This window comes from Dromiciops gliroides, chromosome 4, assembly GCF_019393635.1.
Source record: "Dromiciops gliroides isolate mDroGli1 chromosome 4, mDroGli1.pri, whole genome shotgun sequence".
NCBI classification, from domain to species: Eukaryota; Metazoa; Chordata; class Mammalia; order Microbiotheria; family Microbiotheriidae; genus Dromiciops; species Dromiciops gliroides.
In genome coordinates, this window is record NC_057864.1 from 154,683,195 (window position 1) to 154,699,373 (window position 16,179).

General features: G+C 38.2%; 1 protein-coding gene across 1 annotated transcript in view; it reads right to left on the minus strand.

Annotated features, from left to right (window-relative positions):
• Nucleotides 1-11,144, minus strand: part of LOC122756312 (olfactory receptor 10J4-like) — a 35,545-nt gene extending 24,401 nt beyond the window's left edge. The window contains exon 1 of the mRNA XM_044005538.1: nucleotides 10,646-11,144. Coding sequence (XP_043861473.1) covers nucleotides 10,646-11,144 — 499 coding nt within the window. The remainder of the gene's footprint in view (nucleotides 1-10,645) is intronic.
• Nucleotides 11,145-16,179: the final 5,035 nt, after the last annotated feature.

Consider the following 16,179-nt stretch of genomic DNA (forward strand, 5'->3'; position numbering starts at 1 on the left):
ATTGCAATTTCAGATAGCCAGTGAGTCAGAAATCCCCAGATTAGTCCTCCAGTCAAATTAGGCCTGCAGTCAGATTAGGCCCCCCAGTCAGGTTAGACCTCAGTAAATTAAAATATTTCCACATTTGAATGGTGATCACAGCAGGACTTATGGCCCAATTATAATTTTTCATATACTTATAATTTTTCATATCAGTCCAGTTATATTTTTTCAAATTAGATATAGTTAATAATTTTTTTGAACACCTTCCTGTTGGGAAGGAAAGAAAGATGTCCATCTTTCATGTACCATCTCTTCCCCGAGAGGGAAGCCTTCTCTCTTGGTCACTTTCTCCAGTGCCCAAATAAAAGACCACCTTTATTCTAATTGTATTGTGTGCAAGAGTTATGATTCTTTACAGAGGAATACCTAAGGACCTACACAATGTATTTCCCCTCATGACAATAGGGAACCCCTGGAGTTTATTTAATAGAAAGGTGATAGGGAGCAACCTCTGCTTTAGGGAAATCAGTTTGATAGCTGAGGAGGATGAACTGGAGTGAGGAGAGACTTGAAGCAGAGAGACCAATCAGAAGGCTATTGCAATAGTTCAGGTGTGAGATGATGAACATCTCTATCGGGGTGATGGCAGTGTTGGAGGAAAGGAATGCATATATAAGAGATGTTATGAACGTAAAATTGACAGAACTGAGTAAGAGAATTCATAAGAGGGTTATGAGTGAAGGGCCAAGGGTGATATCTAGGTTATAAGCCTAGGTGATTGGGAGGATGGTGGTGCCTTCTAAAGTAGTAAAGAATTTAAGAAGAAAGAATTGGGGGTGGGGGAGATAATAAATTCAATTTCAGTTCAAACGACCTTCTAAACTTTAAAACATAAATCAACTATCATTAAAATTATCTGGTAATAGGAAAAAAGTAGAATAACAAAAAAATCAAGAAATAAAACCCAACACATAAAAAACCACTAGTTTTTGATAATCCTATAGGCAAAAACAAAACAACAACTGGAGGAAGGGTTTGGTATTTGACAAATGTTGGGAAAATTGGCTGCCAGCAATATGGTGAAAAATGAATTTAGATTCTTTATGAAATTGAATTCCACCTCTCTCATAGAATTAAATGTAAATGTGAACTATAAAATATTTAGAAAAGGGGAACAGCATATTTGTCTCAATTATGGAGAGCAGATAAATATTAACTGTTTTATCAATAGAAGATATCATGGAGGATAAAGTAAATATATTTAGTGATATAAAAATGAAAGTTTTTCCTGAAAAAAAATGAATACAAGATTAAAAAAATGAAAGTGAGGTTGCACACGTTATGACAAATTACTAGAAAAATGTTAACCAACTCATAAGGAAATGCAAGTTAAAACTAATTTAAGTGGGGCAGCTAGGTGGCGCAGTGGATAAAGCACCGGCCCTGGAGTCAGGAGTACCTGAGTTCAAATCCGGCCTCAGACACTTAACACTTACTAGCTGTGTGACCGTGGGCAAGTCACTTAACCCCAATTGCCTCACTAAAAAAAAAAAACCAAAAAAACAAAAACTAATTTAAGCTACCACCTCATAAACAAAAGAAAATGGGCAAAATCCCCCTCAAAACTATGGGGTAAAATCTCAATGTCAGGGTTGTAGAAAAATAAGTATAAATGCACTTTGCTGGTAGAATTGCAAATGAGTAGAATATCTGGGAGGGGGGACAATATGGCAGCACATAAATTTCACAGGAATCATCATATTTCAATCCAGTAATCTTATGATTAGGAATATATCCTGGATGTTCATGAAGAATAAAAGATACCTATCATATATAGCCACCATATATAGGTCTCTTTATCTAGATCTCATGTATATGCCCTTTTCTCTCCTCTGATACTTCCACCACCTGATGCAAGCCCTTATTACCTCATACCTGGACTACTGTAATAGTCCTTTGATAGGACTCCCTGCCTCAAGTCTCTCCCTACTCCAGTCTATCTGCCAATCAACTGTCAAATTGATTTTCCTAAAAAAATTACATGTAGGGTCAGCTAGATGGTGCAGTGGATAGAGTACCGGCCCTGGAGTCAGGAGTACCTGAGTTCAAATCTGGCCTCAGACACTTAACACTTACTAGCTGTGTGACCCTGGGCAAGTCACTTAACCCAATTGCCTCACTTAAAAAAAAATTACATGTATCATGAATTTGGCACCCTTTACCATCTTCTTTACTCTCTTATTCTTACTCTCTTTTGTCACTTGATTGGCTGACTCACCTCAGCCTTCACTCTCAGGCTAGCAGATGAGGGGATGTCCCAAAGAGGATGGTCACACTGCTACCACTTAGTCTCTTGGCTCAGCTCAATTCATATCTATTTTAACAAGTTCAAAGCTAGGTGTCTTCATTTTTTGTACAGTGCTAAGTGTTAGACAATCCCTCCCAACTGCTCCAACCATTCTGGAGAGCAGGTTGGAGACATGCCCAAAGAGCTATAAAGCTGTGCACACCCTTTGACCCAGCAATACCACTATTAGGGCTTTTTCCCAAAGAGATTATAAAAAAGGGAAAAGGACCCACATATACAAAAATATTTACAACTGCTCTTTTTGTGGCGACAAGGAATTAGAAATTGAGGGGTTGCCCATCAATTGGGGAATGGCTGAACAAATTGTAGTAAATGAATGTAATGGAATTCTATTGTGCTGTAAGAAACAATGAACAGGCAGACTTCAGAGAAACCTGGAAGGACTTGCATGAACTGATGATGAGTGAGATGAGCAGAACCAGGAGAACATTGTACGCAGTATCAACAACATTGTGTGTTGATCAACTGTGATAGACTTGATTCTTCTTAGCAATACAGTGGTCCAAGATAGTTCCAAAGGACTCATGATGGAAAATGCTCTCCAAATCCAGAAAAAAAAGAACTGTTGAATCTGGATACAGATTGAACCATACTATTTCTATTGTTTTTGTTTTTTGAGGTTTTTTTTCTTTTTGCTCTGATTCTTCTTTCACAGCAAGAGTAATGCAGAAATATGGTTAATGTGTTTGTACATATATAATCTATATCATATTACTCTCTATCTTGGGTAAGGGGAGGGAGGGAGAAAATTTTGAAACTAGAAATCTTATAAAAATAAACGGTGAACACTATCTCCAAATGTAACTGGAAAATAATAAAATAAAATGTTTATATGGTAAAAAAAAATCCCTCCCAGCTCCCCCTTGCTCCCAACATCCTGCAAAGTTTCCCTCTCTGCAAGCTCTGTCCATTACTCCCAGCTCCTCCCTCTGTGGCCAATTTGAACAAGTCTGATCACTCTTGCTCTTTTAAGATCCCATATAGAGGTCTTACAGTGGTGAACGGTTGAATAAACTATAATATATTAATGCAATGAAAAATAACAATGACATTAAAATGATAAATATGGGGATTTTGAAAAAAATAAAAAATTACTTAAATGAAGTAATGTGTGAGAATCAGGGTGCCACCCCCCTGCTGAGAAAGACATTGTGAGAACCAGGGCAATGCCCCTCTGAGGGGAGAGCATGTGACTAGAGTACAGAAGTTAGAACTATTCATAGAACCATTACATCTATTCAAAGAACTGCCTGTAAGTCATGTCAATCTATGCTACCAGCCAATTAGCTTGGAGCTGTATGTGGGGACCAACCCTCTTGTGGTCCTGCAGGGACCTGCTTCCACTCTAGGAGAATGGGGGATCTTTTTTCCCGTGGGAGATCTCGAGGGTGGCAGCTGCAGGGGCAGGGTAGCTAGGCTTTTTCTTTCTGAACTCCATGTGTTCTTCCTTTCTCTTTTGCTAACTTTTCATATACTTTAATAAATGCTTAATGTCCAAAGACTGGTGTTATAAGCTTCTAATTTAAGGTGACCACACATTAGATTTTTAGTCATAACAGTTAAATTTTAAGCATAACAAATGTGAAGCAAACAATGTAGACCCAGGAGAACAGTATGATCACTGCCCATGATGATTTGAAAGGAAAAAAAAAATGTGTGTGTGTGTGTGTGTGTATGCCTATACACATACATACATACACACACAAATGTACAGATGGAAAAATAAACATGCTGGAAGGGAGCACAGGAGGAGTTAGTTGATTTTGCTGTATAAGGTAAGTATACAATAAATTATTCAAAAATAAAATATAATGGGAAACCACAAAACCCAGCTCTTTCATCTTCAAGAGGATTCTGTACTCTTTCCCCAAATTTACTATGGCTCTCTCCCCAGATAATTTACATTGAATTGCTTGAGATTATTCTTCAACATTCTTGTAGGCTTTTAAAGAGACTATTCAGATGGGAAAGATGAAACACACATATAAAGTCATATGCAGATTTATGTGTGAATATATATTGTCATTTTGTTCCCTTGTGAATCATCCTTTACACACTGGACTCAGGAGTGCGTATAACAGGTAAATGCTAGAGTCAAGACATGCAGAACTGGTGGAGGCACTGTATGTTTGTAGGGCCAGTGACTACTGCAGTCATCACACAGTTGAGGAATCCTTAAGATTCTGGAAAGATAGCAAGGTTGGTTATGTAGTGGCAAGAGAAAAGGCAGCTTGTGCCTCTCCCACCTCCCCCAGTCTCCATGCTCACTCTGAGGGGATTAATCAAGAATTCCTGCCTCCTCCTGCATTGCATTGCCCTTGGGTTCTCAGAAGGCATTTAAGGAAGCCAGAAAAAAAGTGAGAGAAATGTAAAATAACCTTAGAGTATGTCTGTATCATGTAATCATAGAGTCATGAACTTAGGTTTGGAAGGGACTATAGAGGTTTAAATAATATTTAAAATAATGCTCTTATTTTATAGGAAGAGTTCTTTGAAGAGACCAATGAAGGTACATGGAGACTGCAAAACTAACTCAGAACTTTAAATGAGATGTACAGAAGATGGAAACAAGGGTAGGTAAATGAAGTTGAATATAAAAGCATGTCAGGATTGTTAAATCTCAGAAGTAGTTGAGATTGGCCAGCAAATCTAAGATCTAGTTGGTAGGAAGTCCAAACTTCCTAGCAATTAGAGATGTCTAAAAAAGTTGTTGTTGTTTTTCTGAACTGTATTAGGGAAAGAAAAAGATAAAAGACTATATGAGGGATAGCTAGGTGGCACAGTGGATAAAGCACCAGTCCTGGATTCAGGAGAACCTGAGTTCAAATCCAACCTCAGTCACTTGACACTTACTAGGTGTGTGACTCTGGGCAAGTCACTTAACCCTTATTGCCCTGGGGGTCGGGGGAGACTACATGAGAACAGTATTACTGGGAGGATGAGAAATGGGACTGACAACAGTGAGAAAACAGAAAGGGTGACTTTCCATTTAGTCTCTTTTATTTGCCAAGGAAAATGACCTTTGGCCTAAAATGACAAAAAATAAATAGGTAATAGTGAGTTGACATCTGAAAGAAGTAAGAAAATATTAAGGAAGCACGACTTTTTTGTCTCAAATATGTCCTTGGTTAAATAGATCACCTTTTGGGATACTGAAAGAGTTCATAAATGTGAAGGCTTCACCACATCATTGAGAAACATCATGAAAAACAGAGAAGACATCCTGAGATCAGAGAGGAGCAAATATCATGATTTGCTAAAAGGGGAATAGAGTGAACCCTGTAAGGCATAAAATAGTGAGCTTTATTTTATTTCCTTACAAACTTCTAAAATAGATTTTGAAGAGATGCTAAATGATTACCTAGAAAAGAGATGATCCATCATGGATTCATCAAACAGGTTATTCCAGATCAATCTTATTTCCTTTTTTAAAAAACAGAATTGGATATGGTAGATCAGAGAAATGTTTTAGGCAGAGTTTACTTGGATTTTTTGTTTTGTTTTGTTTTTTTGCAGGGCAATGAGGGTCAAGTGACTTGCCCAGGCTCACACAGCTAGTAAGTGTCAAGTGTCTGAGGCTGGATTTGAACTCAGGTGCTCCTGAATCCAGGGCCATGCTCTATCCACTGCACCACCTAGCTGCCCTCAGAGTTTACTTGGATATAAACAAAGCCTTTGATAAATTGTTTCATACCAGTCTTGTGTAAAGGATGAAGTTATGTGTTCTTGATGATGGTACAATTGCACGATTTGAGAAGTAGTTGAGAATACCTTCTAAACGTAGACTCTATGAATGGACTGACTCAAAGATTCACAATTAATGGTTTAGTGGCAACTTAGAAGGAGATCTTCTGTGGAGTACCCCGGGGATCTGTGATTAGCTTTGTTCTATTTAATATTTTTATTAATGACTTGAATAAAGACACAGATGATATGCTCTTCAGATTTGCAGATGGCTGTCAATGAGTCAATTAACATTTATTAAGCACATGTGCTAAACACTGTGCTAAACATTAGGGATACAAAGAAAGGCAAAAGGCAGTCCCTGCTTTCAAGGAGCTCACACTCTAATGGGAGAGAGAATGTGCAAACAACTCTGTCCAGGCAAACAATACATGGGATAAACCAACAGAAGGAAAACACTGGAACTGAGGGATATCAGGAAAGACTTTTGCAGAAGATTTAAGATTTTATCTGGGATTGAGGGAAACCAATGAAATCAGGAAGTATAGTGAGCAAAATGGATGACAGAGTAATGATCTAAAGTAATCTTAACAGACTAGATTTTTTTGTTTTATCATATTTTCATTAAATATTTCCCAATTACCTTTAAAAATTTTTACATTCCTTTAAAAAATTGAGTTTCAGGTTCTCTCCCTCCCATCCTCCCACCTATTGACAAGGTGAGCAATATGATATCAATTCTACATATAAAATCATGCCAAACATATTTCCATTTTAGCCGTGTTGCAAAAAAATTAAACAAACAACGCCCCCCCCCCAAATAAAGTGAATCAATATGTTTCAATTATTACATAGAGTTCATCAGTTTTCTTTCTGGAGATGGATAGCATTTTTCATCATGGGTCCTTTGGAATTGTCTTGGATCATTGTCTTGATCAGAGTAACTGTCTTTTATAAGTTATCATTGTTACAATACTGTTGTTACTGTATGCAATGTCCTGGTTCTGGTTATCTACTCAACAACAGTTCATATAAATGAGTCTTTCCAGGTTTTTCTGAAACCATCCTGCTTGTCATTTCTTATATGGGCTAGTGCTTTGAACTGAATCTAAGAAATTGGATTGCGATAGTGATAAATGTAAAATCTTCTACTTGAGTCAAAAGATTAATTTCCTAAGTACAAGATAGGAATGGAATGATTAGGTAGCCATTGGTCTGAAAATGATCTGGGTGGTTTAGTGGGCCAATGTGGGTCAGTAGTATAATGTTTCAATCCAAAATCTAATCTTCTACCACATTGAGAGAGGTATTGTATTTCTGGGATTTCAGGAGCAGCTAGGTAGCTCAGTGGAGAGAATGCTAGGCATGGAGTTAGGAAGAACTGAATTCAAATCTGTCCTCAAGACACTTCCTAGCTATGTGACTCTGGGCAAGTCACTTAGTTTCTTTCTGCCTGTTTCCTAGTCTTTAAAATCAAGATAATAATAGCACCTACCTCCCAGTGTTGTTAGGAGGATCAAATAAGGTAAAAACTGCAAAGCTCTTATGATAGGTTACATAAGTGTGTATTCCCTTCCCTTCCCTTGTTGAATATGGAAGTGTTCGAGCCCTATACTCTGTACATTTTGAATCAAATCTGGAATATTTTGTTCAATTCCGGGCAGTACAATTCCAGAAGAATATTGAGAAACTTGAGAGTATCCAGAGGAGGGCAAAAAGGATGAAGAAGATCTTTGCCATGTCATATATGAAGATTCTTTAAAGGAACTAGGAATGTTTAATTTTGAGAAAAGAATACTCAAGCACAGGGGTGTGTGTGTGAGTGAGAATGATAGCTTTGTTCAAGTATTTTAAGAGCTGGTATATGGAAGAAAAATAAGATTTATTCCATATTGTCTCAGAGGACGAATTGAGGTGCAATAGGTGGAAGTGGCAAAAAAGACAAAATTTAGGTTTTATTTCTGAAAAAAATTCACTTCCTAATCATTAGTCGTCCAAAAGTGCAATTGGTGACTTTGGGTGGTAATGGATTCCTCCTCATTGGAGGTTTCCAAGCCTAGATTGGATGATTGCTACTTAGTCTATTAGGAATCATATATTTTAAGTAAGCCAATATGGTTTCAGTTTCAGTTTTTAGGGAAACCGACACCAGAAAACCTTATGAGTGACTACCAGGATTTCAGCAGGCTAAACTACCTCCTTAAGAGATAACTATTTCAAAAGAAAGATGGTGTTTAATGATCTCTTTAGCACTGTGGAGAGCTCTCCTCCCATACAAAGCCATACCATTGACTGATGGCATAGTTTCTTACCAATTTTTCAGATTTTATATCTCCAGCAACAGATGTCAACCACATTTCCATCATCTTTCCATGACTAATCAATCAAGCATGGTTTTTTGTTGTTGTTGTTTTTTTTTTTTGGTGGGGCAATGAGGTTTAAGTGATTTGCTCAGGGTCACACAGTTAGTAAGTGTCAGGTGTCTGAGGTTGGATTTGAACTCAGGTCTTCCTGAATCCAGGGACAGTGCTTTATCCACTGCACCACCTAGCTGCCCCTTAATCAAGCAATTATTAAATGTCCACTATGCACCAAGTAATATGCTAGACCCTCCTGATACAAAGATAAAAATGAAAAATCCTCCTTCCCTTAAAGAGTTTACATTCTGAGAAAATACTTTCTTCTCCATGTATCTTTTGTTTCATATGACTTTATTTGTGTCCAGAAGAATAGAGAGAAGTTACCATATGATATGCTGTGGCTACATGACCCCTACCCTCTTCTAACTACTTTTCCATTCAGTGAATTTATATTCATTTCATTGCTCACTGTCTTAGCTCCCTTTTCCTTTAAAGCTGATATAAATGTTCATTCAAACTGCATTGCTTAAGATGATCTTTTAATAACTCTGTTAGGCATTGCAAATCTGTTTTTTTAATGGCTATAAAATTTTTCAACACAATGAAGTTAGTACTCATCTAGCTTTTAAAAATAAATTTATAAAATGCTTCCTTCCCACCTTCCCCCAATATCCTCGCTTGCTATGAGCACTCTTCAAAATGAGCAATTGTAAATACTAGTGACAAAGGAATTCATTATAGTTCATTTAAATTGGTCATTTAAAAATTAATCTGAAAGCAACATCACTCCTAGATCTATAGCCCAAAGAGATCAGACAGAGAGGAAAAGGGTCCATGTAAAGCTTTTTGTAGTGGCAAAAAACTGTAAACTAAGGGGGTGCCCTTCAATTGAAGAATGGCTAAACAAATTGTAGTATATTAATATAATGGAATCATATTGTGTTGTAAGAAATGATGGAAAATTATTTCAGAGAAAATTTGGAAAATTTATAGAAGCTGATTAATGCAGAGCCAAGTAGGCAGAACCAAGAAAATAATTTCTATAATGCTAATAGCATTGTAAAGACAAAGAACTTTAAAAGGTTTAAGAATGCTGAGCAATGCAGTAACTAATAATAATTCCAAAAGACTAATGATGAAATATCACCCACCTGCTGACAGAATTAATGGATTCAAGATATAAAATAAGACATACATTTTTTTTTGCGATGGCCAACATGTGAATTTGTTTTGCTTGACTATGTATTTTTATTAGAAGAGTTTTTATTGGGGCACAGCTAGGTGGTGCAGTGGTTAAAGCACTGGCCTTGGATTCAAGAGGACCTGAGTTCAAATCTGGTCTCAGACACTTGACACTTAGAAGCTGTGTACCTCAGACACTTGACACTTAGCAGTTGTGTGACCCTGAGCAAATCACTTAACCCTCATTTCCCCACCAAAAACAAACAAACAAAAACAACCACAACCACAACAAAAGAACTGCAGAACTCTAATGGAAGGGTAAACAAAAGGGAAAATAAATAACTGAAAATAAAATTTTAAAAATTAATTGAAAAGCCCATATAAAAACATCTCGTGACATCGTGGGAATCTTGTAACCAACAACAGAGGACAATTACACAACGGCCTATGGGATAATTCTGTGCTTTTGGCATATTTTCAGAGTTTGAGGGTGTGGGGTGAATTTGGCAGCTTTTGGCCCAAGTGATATTAAATTGGATTTCCCCAAGTTTCTAGCTACCTGGATCCTGCAAGCTCTAGCATCATGGGAAGTTGTCAAACTCTTGAGTTAAGATCATCGAGTCCTTTTAATGACACTACAAAAGTGATTTCTTCCCCAGAGCTCGGCTCAGGGCATCCTTGACCTCCTTATTCCTCAGGCTGTACACAACAGGATTTAGCAAGGGGGTGATGACAGTGTATGTCACAGAAATCAGCTGGTCTTGGTCTTTAGTATTTTCAGATTTGGGTTTGAAGTAGGCAATGGAGGCACAGCCATAGTGGATAATGACCACTGTGAGATGGGAGGCACATGTGGCAAAGGCCTTCTGTCGTCCCTCAGCTGAAGCAATGCGCAGGATAGTGGAGATAATGAGAATGTAGGAGACAAGGAGGAAAGTGGCAGGTGCACTAATGGCTAGAAGGCTGATGATCAAGGTCAGAATATCATTGATGAACGTGTTGGCACAGGCCAGATCTAATACAGGCCGGACATCACAGAAAAAATGCTCTATAAGTGCATCACAGAAGGGCAACCGGAAGATGGCCACAGCCTGGACAAGTGACAGGGAGAAGCCTGTAATACCAACTGAGGATGCCAACAGGGTACAGACCCTCCAGTTCATGATAACAGAGTAACGGAGGGGGTTACAGATGGCTACATATCGATCATATCCCATCACTGCCAGCAAGAGGCAGTTAGTAATGGCAAAGCCAAGGAAAAAGAACATCTGGGTAGCACATCCTGTGAAGGAGATGGACTGGCTCAGGCCCACCAGACTAGACAGCATCCGAGGGATAATAACCAGAGAGTAGAAGGTCTCTGAAGTTGACAAGATGCTCAAGAAAAGGTACATAGGAGTGTGGAGGTGACGGTCAATGCGGATGATAGTCACAATAATTACATTGCCAGCCAGAGTCAAGATGTACAGGGCCAGAAACACTACAAAGAGAGTGATCTGGTGCTCCTGAAAGTTTGAGAATCCCTGGAAAACAAATTCACTCACCTCTGAGTGGTTCTTTGTCTTCATTAATTGATCTTCACGACTGAAAGATATCAAAAGTCAGTTAACACCATGGAGGTAACAAACATCCCCTTTTCCCTCCCCCCACATAGGTATCTTTAGTGGAACCATGCTCTGAACCCTGAGTGGAGATAGGAGGAATGCTGCATGGAAGGAAGAGACCTAATCCTTGCCCTTGAGGCTCTTCCTAGGCTAATGGAGGAAGAGAACAAATGCACACATACACCCATGTTAAAAAGATGCAGGGACAGGAACAAAAGGAAATGAGCAAATGATAAATGACTCATGGGAACATAGTGACATTAGTTATGGGAAAAAGGTTAATTCAGGGGAAGAAGACAAAGTCCTTATTTATAGGGAACTTTTTCATCTGGTGGCACAGATGGGACATACTGTTAAGACATATAACCAGAAATAGAGAAGCAGGGGCAAATAACCCAAGGACATAACATTTGAAACATGGTGTGGAGGGGATGCTGGAATAATGAATAAAAGGTGAAGTTAAGGAAAACTACTGAGGTGAAGGGACATTTGAGCTAAATTGGTAAAGTGAACAACCAAAAATGTAACCTATGAGAAAGTGATAATAACTTTGAGATAAGGAGGCTATGGGACAATGGACAAAATTCACATCTTCAAGCTTATGATAGAAGATATATTGAGAGATTATAAGCCACTTTTTTCTTTGAAGATAAAACTGGATGCTTTTTAATTGAAGAATACATTTGTATATTTGAACTTTTTGAAATACATCCATGTATCAATCCACTTAATCTTTATGAAAACTCTGTGAAGCTTGGAAAGGTAAAATATATTATATCCATTTGGAGGTTGTAAAGAATGAGGCACAGAAAAGCTTACTTAAGCTCACACAGATAATTTGTGGCAGGGCCAAGTGTGGAACCTAATTTACCTGACTCTAAGCCCTTTTTTAGTTGTACTAAACAGATTTTTTTTTAACATTAGGAATTATTTCTACACATTGCAAGACACCTGCCTTTATACTATAAAACTTCAGTATATATGTTGAGGTCCATTAAACACTCTGTCCTCCCAGGTCACCAATCTCCTTAAATCCCATGACATGCTCTTTCACTCCATCCATACAAGGAAGATCACACCTTTGATCTTGCCATCATTTACATCCCTGACCAAGAATTCTGAAATAATATATCTTCAATCCCTTCCTTTCGTTTTCCCCCTTGACTTATTCATTATTGCCATTACCTCCAATTTTTCCACCTTTAGTTCTTTTTTCAAGCTTTTGCTTTGACTTCACAAGACTGCCTTCCTAAACTTGATGACATAGATCATCAGTTCAATGTCATCTTACTTTCTACTTTGAATCTTTTGACTTCTTTTCTATTCTCTTTCATCCCTGACCAAACTCCAACACTGGGAAAAATTGAATATAAGAGGGATGTTGTTTGTTGGGGCAATCTAACAGAAGAGACCTGAAAGAACGTGGTCTAATGGTACAAGAAACAGGATTGGTCTTTTTGAGAAGTACCATGTCTTTGTGAGAGATTGGAGTAAAGGAGAAAATAAGGACTGATAATTGAGGATTTTGAAAATGTAGAGAAGAGGGGCAGCTAGGTGGCACAGTGAATAGAGTACTGGCCCTGGAGTCAGGAAGACCTGAGTTCAAATCCAGCCTCAGACACTTAACACTTACAAATCCAGCCTCAGACACTCAGACACTTAACATTTACTAGCTGTGTGACCCTGGGCAAGTCACTTAAACCCAATTGCCTCACCAAAAAAAAAAAAAAAAGAAAAGAAAGAAAAAATAAAATGTAGAGAAGGGGAGCAAAGGGAGTTTATGGTGAAAGCCCTTTATTTTCTCAGTAAAGTATGAGATGAGGTCCTCTTTCAAGAATAAGGGAAGAGTCCTGTAGGAAGCTTGAGGAGAGAAGAAAAAGTTTGGAATAGCTTCTGTTGGGAGTGTGATGGATATTCAATCAGAGAAGAGCAAAAGGATAGCCTTCTGTCTCCCTTATTCTAACCCCCACCCTCAATGACCACCTCTCTTTAGTTAATATTAGTGAACAACAAGAATTTATTAAATAGTAATTATTTTCCATTTACTATGTTTAGCCTTGGGGACTCAAAGAAAGGCAAAAGAAGGTTCCTGCCCTTAAAAGCCTCACTTTTAAATGGGAAAAACAATGTGGAAAAGTGGTACATATAAGATATAAAGAGTACAAATGGTAGTAGCCTTAGGGGGAAGGCACTGGTATTGGGGAGGGGATTATGAGGGGGGGGAGTAGGAGGATGGGGGAAGATCAGGAAGGGCCTCTACATGAAAGTGAGATTTGAACAGAGTCTTGTTTTGTTTGTTTTGTTTGTTTTGTTTTTTGTTTTTTAGTGAGGCAATTGGGGTTAAGTGACTTTTCCTAGGGTCACACAGCTAGTAAGTGTTAAGTGTCTGAGGCCAGATTTGAACTCAGGTCCTCCTGACTCCAGGGCTGGTGCTCTATCCACTGTGCCACCTAGCTGCCCCAAAGTCCAATATGAACAGAGTCTTGAATGAAGTCAAGGGCAGAGATGAGGAGGGAGAGCATTCCAGGAATGGGGAATATCCAATGAAAAGGAACAAAGTTGGAAGATGGCATGTCATGTACAAGGAACACCAAGAATACCTTGTTTGTTGATGTTACTATGATATTGATATGTTGATGAATCATAGACTATGTTGAAGGGAATAAATTGTAAGAAGGCTGGAAAGGAAAGAAGAGGGCAGGTTTTATGATTGATCTTGGAGATAATAGTCATTGGAGTCTATTGAGAATTGGGGGTAGGTGGGCAGGGAATGATATGATTGGATATGGACTTTAGGAAAATCCCTTTGGCAGCTAAGTGAAGGATAGATTGGATTGGGGAGAATGTTGAGGCAGGGACACCAACCAGAAAGCTTTTACAATAGCTTAAGGGTAAGGTGATAAAACTTTGCACCAGGGGCAGCTTTGTGAGTAGAAAGAAGAGGACATATAAAAGAGATATAAAGGTAGAAGGTTGTACAGGTAGAAACAAGACTTGGAAAGAGGGATACTAGGAAGGAAACAAGTATTTATTAAGTGCCTAGTAACTCATTTGATCCTCACAATAATCATGGAAGGTAGGTGCTAATTTGGAAATAAATTAGATATGTGTGGTGAGTGAGAGTGAGAGTCAACAATGACACCAAGGTTTGGGAATCTAGGGGACTGAGAGGATGCTAGAATCCTGAGCAGTAAAAGGAAAGTTTGGAAGTGGTGGGAAAGGTTTGAAGGAAAAGATGATCATCAAAATAACCTTTACGCAAAATAGCAAAAAAAAAAAAAAAAAAGATCTTCAGTTCTATTTTGGATTTGTTCATTTTGAGATGTCTACTGTACATCCTGTTCAAGATGTTCAAAAAGAAGTTGATAATACCAGACTGAAGCTCAGGAGAGACCAGGGCTGGATACATGCATACATAATACATACAAGGACACACACATATGCATACAAACATACAAAATACATGTGTACGTGTGTGTACACATACATATGTACACATAGAAATATATACATCTACATAGATGTATTCATTCATCTTCAGACTGTCTACATAGAGATGATAATTGTTTTCTTATCTCTCCTCTCCTTCATAGACAAAATCCTAGGAAAAGTTCTCTAAATTCATTGTCTCTTATTTCATTTCCTCACACTCATTTCTCAGTGCTTTGAAATCTGGCTTTCAATTTCATTATTCAACTTCTCTCCAAATTTAGGAGACCAGAACTATATATATAGATCTGGGAGTCATTTGCATAGAGATAATTAAAACGATGATAGGAGAAAGACAGAGACAAAAACAGAGGGAGATAGAGACAAAGAGCAATGGATACAGGGAGACAGAGAGAAACAGAGACAGGCACACAGATAGACAGAGACAGAGACAAGAGAGAAAGATAGAGGAACAGGGACACAAACACAGGGACAAAAGAGAGACAGAAACAAAAGAAGGGAAAGAGAAATACAGGTCTCACAATACTCACAAATAAAAGCATGAAATACGCATGGTCATGAAAATTGTAATGTATTCAAACTCTGTAATCCACAATTCAGGAAAACTTTGGAATTTTGGAAAAAATTCAATTCTTATCCATTTCCATCAATAATCACTTACTTTTTACTAACCTTAAGGAATGAATGTGAGAAGGGAAATCCCCTTTGCAAGGCTTTAGGTTGAACGTATTCAAAGTAAATGAGCAAGAAAAGAGTCTTGAGATTACAAGAGAAGGAATTGAAACAGTCAAGCCAAGGACGTGTCAGTTCTCTCTGGGTGACAGAAGAGACCTGTGGCCATCCGTACCTGAGAAATTGATTAGGTGCGTTTGGAGGCGATCATGTCTCTTTAAGCACCCCTTCCCAATAGTTTTGGCAGTTTGGTTCCCAGAAGGGTAATGATCTATCTGACTCATGCCTCCAGGGATTTTTACTCTGAGGTAGATTCAGGGGCATATAGGTACAGTTGAAAACTGAGACAGTTCTTATCTCTGGAGGCCTCATTAGGAATGAATGCCTTTGGGAAAGCATAACTATTTACACTTCATTACTGACCTGCAGGGATAACTTATGCTTAAGAATTGAAGCTACTATGGAAAATTTCTTAATATACACACAAATAGGAAATAAGTATACCAGGTGAATATCAATGACACCAACTTTTAGCCCCTCAGGGATTTGAATTTAGCTCCCTTATTGAATTTATCCAGCCTGTGTCTCTGCAGATAAAATGCTTAATCTGGTCCTTCTCTCTCCCAGTTCTAGCCAGTGACCAATTCCCATGTGTCTTCCCAAACATATCCTTAGTTTGATACTTCTATATATGAAAACTCATGTTACTTGCTCATGAAGTAGAACATGTTCCTAGCCCCCTGCCATATTTTTTGTCTTGGTTCAGGTGTCAAGCAACACTAAAGAGATATGAAACTGCAGGAATCACACCCCTGATGCCATATCAGGGAATGGCCATTCATCCCAGCTTATTGTCAAACGAATATCAAAATTGCTC